Source organism: Etheostoma spectabile, chromosome 6 (genome assembly GCF_008692095.1).
Source record: "Etheostoma spectabile isolate EspeVRDwgs_2016 chromosome 6, UIUC_Espe_1.0, whole genome shotgun sequence".
Taxonomy (NCBI): Eukaryota; Metazoa; Chordata; class Actinopteri; order Perciformes; family Percidae; genus Etheostoma; species Etheostoma spectabile.
The window spans coordinates 21,423,301-21,428,096 of NC_045738.1; the positions used below are offsets into that span (position 1 = coordinate 21,423,301).

A 4,796-nucleotide genomic window follows, 5' to 3' on the forward strand; every position below is an offset into this window, starting at 1 on the left:
TCTTTTATTCATTACTTTTAATTGTGGTTTTATCATGTATGTTTATGTAAAGCACAACACTTTGTGGTATTTATCTGTGAAAAGTACCCTAAGCGGGTTGCCAATGTGATTTGGCGTGCTAATGAAATTTAGTATTGATTAGCTGTTTTAACTTGTAGGACCTGCACTCAGTATCCGGGTTATGACTGACGAGAGTGGCAAATCCAAGGGTTTTGGCTTTGTCAGCTTTGAGAGACACGAAGATGCACAGAAGGTTAGCATCAACTCCTGGTTATTGCCCTAGCAATTATGTTATTGGAAAATTAATTAAGCACTTGTCAATATTCCTACTGATGGCTTTGAGTCAATTGAAAAACATGGCTTGTGTGTAGTTTGTTTCAGTGGTCCAATGCTTATTTCATTGCAGGCTGTGGATGATATGAATGGTAAAGAATTCAATGGCAGGCAGGTGTATGTGGGCCGCGCACAGAAGAAAGGGGAGCGTCAGAATGAGCTGAAGCGTAAATTTGAGCAGATGAAACAGGATCGCATGACCAGATACCAGGTTTGTTGGCCTAGTGCTCTTTCTTTGCAATTTAATTCATCATTAAAGCTGTTTATAAAGGACAATCTCACACCCTGTTTTAGCTTGAAAACTTGGTGTTAAGTTTCTCCTTTAGGGTGTATATCTTGTCATTCTTCATATGTTACTTTGGTTTGTTACAAAACATTACAATATCATTATTGTTTTCCATAAACCAGGGTGTCAATCTGTATGTGAAAAACCTGGATGATGGCCTAGATGATGAGCGTCTCCGTAAAGAATTCTCTCCATTTGGAACCATAACTAGTGCTAAGGTAAAGACTTATGGATTTGTGATGTTGCAATGTTTTATGGCTTGATTACAGTCTTGAGTTCAGTTGTTTGGATTTCAATGTAATTTTGTGGAGATTAACAAGGCGATAATTTATCAGAATAGACAATAATCCTTTTCTTCTCCCATAGGTGATGATGGAGGGTGGCCGAAGCAAAGGCTTTGGTTTTGTGTGCTTCTCTTCTCCAGAGGAGGCCACTAAAGCTGTAACAGAGATGAATGGGCGCATTGTTGCTACAAAGCCACTGTATGTGGCCCTGGCCCAGCGCAAGGAGGAGCGCCAGGCCCATCTAACCAACCAGTACATGCAGAGGATGGCCACAGTCCGCGCTGTGCCCAACCCTGTCCTCAACCCATATCAGCCTGCCCCGCCCTCAGGCTACTTCATGGCGGCTATACCTCAGGTGAGTTTCCCACCCCCTCAGCCAATTTGCTTAGTATACATGACATACCACTGAGCAAGTTTGATTATTTTGTTGCTACCTCACTACTTAAATGTACAGATTTACTGTTTTTGGAATTAGAATAACTGGTGTAAACCTCCTATTGGTTGAAGGAAAATGTTTTAACACCTTGGCCATCCACACGGAAAAATCTTTTGGTTCAAACGCACGTTTTGCATCGTTTTGGCCAAACGTCAAAACAAATCCTGTAAACGCACTGCCTGAAGAAGCACTTTTTTGAAACCTGGTCCCAGGGTCTTTGTTTGGATGGTGAAGCCGCATACTTGCGTATCGATGATGTCATTGTCACATCCTTTGACCTCTTACCCCATGACGACGTCTCATAACAACACAAACATTTCCGGTTTCCTCGCACTCGCCATTTTTGTCGTCTTCTTGGGTTACGGTTTCTTCTTCTGTCTTTTTGTATACAGCGTGCAACTTTTATGCACATGCCCCACCTCTTTTGTTTTTTGATACATTTTTGTAGCATAAATAGCGCCACCTATAGGTCTGGAATATAAAGTATCATGTTTCATTTACAAATGGATCCGTTTGGACGCACATTCCTGAATCGATGCCAGGGAAAAAAAAGATTGTTTTGTTATGTGTGGACGTGGCCTAAGAGAATGTGTTATAATTTATTTTATCTTTGTCCTCTCAGGCTCAGAACCGTGCTGCATACTACTCTGCCAACCAGCTGGCACAGCTCCGCCCCAGCCCTCGTTGGGCCACTCAAGGAGTGCGTCCTCAACGTAAGTAGACACATTGTTTCACATGAATCCATGTGAAACATGGGGGGGAGAAATCAACAGTTTGGTCATTCTTTTCATTGGAGTGCAAGTAATGCTGTGAAAATGCTAATTATCTCAATTTTTCAACATTGAAAGAACTGAATTCTATTTGAGTGTGGATCACTAATGTTGTTTCCCCTTCATTTAGACTTCCAAAACATGCCCAATGCAATGCGCCCGTCAGCTCCCAGGCCCCAGACCTTCAATACCATCCGTCCCACCACCACCCCCAACGCGCAGGTCCCACGCATGATGGCTTCCCAGCGTATGCGTAAGCATTTCATTTTTCAGAACACAGAATCTGCTATATATTGTTCCTCTGTCCCTGCCTGTTAATCAGTTTTAATTAATGTTCCAGTGCAGTTTTAATTAAAGTTCCTTGTTCACCTTTCTCCCTTCAGCCACCCAGGCCCTGAACCAACGCCCTGCCGGTGCTTCAGCCACTGCTGCCCCAGTGCGCGCCATGCCCCAGTACAAATATGCTGCTGGTGTGCGCAACCCCCAGCAGCATATGGCCTCCCAGCCACAGGTCGCCATGCAGCAGGTAGGCATCCCATTGACTTTCGTGGCCCCAATCGGGGTCCAAAATTAGCATCCGTCAAATGCCAGTAGAAATCTACTGGCAAAAAAAAATAAATGAGTCAATTGCCATTGGTGGGTTGCCGATATAGGCCTTCTTTACTACAAACTCTCATCACTACAACACAACAACAGAGCTTTATAGCTAAGCACGTGGCTTCACATGCTAGTCAGTTTGCTGGCAATTGCACTTTGCTAGCAAATTGCCCAAAATGAATATCAACACGTGGCTGCAATAGTAATATTAAACAATCTGCACATCTATCAGCTAGGCAGTAAGAAAACGCAATATTATCAAGGCGATAATATATCTCTCCAAGTAAATGTCACGTCGTAACACGGGCTAAACTTAATCCACATCGTAGCAGAACACTTATTGAAATATGAAAGTAGCTTTAAGGTTTACACAGATTACGAGGCAGTAAAACCCATGACTGTTAGCAAGCTACAAAATAGTTTTAACTTGATTGATTCCATGATACCAACTTGAAGAAACGCATGTTGTAGTCTACACAGTGCCAGGAGACTCTGATGAAGCTGGGAGGGCTTAAACGCGGGGTTCAATGGACTTAAATCTTTTTCCCTTCCTTAGCCTGCTGTCCATGTCCAAGGACAGGAGCCCCTGACTGCCTCCATGCTGGCTGCTGCCCCTCCTCAGGAACAGAAGCAGATGCTGGGTTAGTACATAATCTGTCCAATAAAGTAACATTACCGTAACTGTTCTGGGAAACTCGTAGAATTCATCCTGGTCACCAGTCTGGGTACAGAGATTAAGTCTGATTTCACACATTAAAAAGTAGTTGACTGTTTTTCTTCCTTCAGGTGAGCGTCTGTTCCCGTTGATCCAGAACATGCACCCCAGTTTGGCAGGCAAGATCACCGGTATGCTGCTGGAGATCGACAATTCTGAACTTCTTCACATGCTGGAGTCACCCGAGTCGCTGCGCTCAAAGGTCAGTTAATGGCCTGAGCTGTAAGATCTCAAGCGTGTTGCCTGTCATTGTTTTCTCCTGCTAAAAACTGACTGATTGGTTGAGTTCAATGAAAATGCTTCCTGTGCTGTGGTTCATTAAGTGTTTTGTGGTTTTAGGTGGATGAGGCTGTTGCTGTGCTCCAGGCCCACCAGGCCAAGGAGGCTGCTCAGAAGTCTACCACCCCTGCTGGCGTTCCCAGCGTCTAAGGTGTGTGTGGGGGCTGATTTTATGTTAATGATACACAGTTTGGATGACTTGGTCAAAAAGAAATTATACAGTAGCTGTCATAAGTATAAGAACTACATTGTAAGCATTGATATTCTTTCTTTTGTCTTTACAGATTGGGCGTTTTGAAACCTGCTTCACCGATGGAAAAAGAGAAAAAAATATTAAACATTGAAAAACCTAAAACTCTGAAAACATCGCAAAATGATAAATTATGTCTTAAAAAAAGAAGAAAACAATTATCTGCCGGGTCTAGAGGTTTGACTAGACCTTGATAATAAACAAAAATTTGTTGAAAAAAAAATAGCAAAATAGAGAAAATGGAGATTATAAATTTGAATGCATTCCTCTGTTTTATGTCATTTTACTGTCAGTGCTCAGAATATCAGCCATATTTAGGAAGGTGGTAGCTGAGCATTTTGAAAGGTGATTTGTATGGTAAACTGCTGGCTGTAATAAATTCTCATTGAAAATTCATGCCTGATTAATTTCCGTGTTATTGTACCTGCCTATTGAATTTGCATTCCTGTAAACAGTAATAGTTATTACATAAATATTGACATTGACAGTCCATCAGGTTTTATTCTATTAAGCTGTGCTTAGGTGTTCATGTAGTGCTCTGCAATTGTAACTTTTGTCAGAGTTTACACAGTTTCAGTCTTACACCAAGCACTTAAAATCTTCATAACATCGGTTGGCATGGTGCATCATTTTGAAATGTGGAATAACTTGGATGAGGAGTGATGTGCTGTTTTGAGTCTGCAACGCATTCTCAGAGATAGATTCCACCCCTTGGATATCTACGATTTTGATTAATACCCACGCTTATGTTTTTCGAAGAGCGGAGCTACAGAGGATGACGAGGCTGCTACCAATGTTAATCCTAAATTTCCCAGTTTAGGCTATCATGTTTGTCACGTAACATTA

The 4,796-nt window shown here is 42.1% G+C and overlaps 1 protein-coding gene across 2 annotated transcripts in view; it reads left to right on the forward strand.

Annotated features, from left to right (window-relative positions):
• Positions 1-4,346, forward strand: part of LOC116690651 (polyadenylate-binding protein 1A) — a 6,897-nt gene extending 2,551 nt beyond the window's left edge. For both annotated transcript variants that reach the window (XM_032517738.1, XM_032517739.1), the window contains exons 5-15: positions 159-253; positions 407-544; positions 742-837; positions 986-1,258; positions 1,962-2,052; positions 2,240-2,362; positions 2,493-2,635; positions 3,263-3,347; positions 3,493-3,623; positions 3,761-3,851; positions 3,985-4,346. In XM_032517738.1, coding sequence (XP_032373629.1) covers positions 159-253; positions 407-544; positions 742-837; positions 986-1,258; positions 1,962-2,052; positions 2,240-2,362; positions 2,493-2,635; positions 3,263-3,347; positions 3,493-3,623; positions 3,761-3,850 — 1,265 coding nt within the window. In that variant the 3' untranslated portion in view covers position 3,851; positions 3,985-4,346. The remainder of the gene's footprint in view (positions 1-158; positions 254-406; positions 545-741; positions 838-985; positions 1,259-1,961; positions 2,053-2,239; positions 2,363-2,492; positions 2,636-3,262; positions 3,348-3,492; positions 3,624-3,760; positions 3,852-3,984) is intronic.
• Positions 4,347-4,796: the final 450 nt, after the last annotated feature.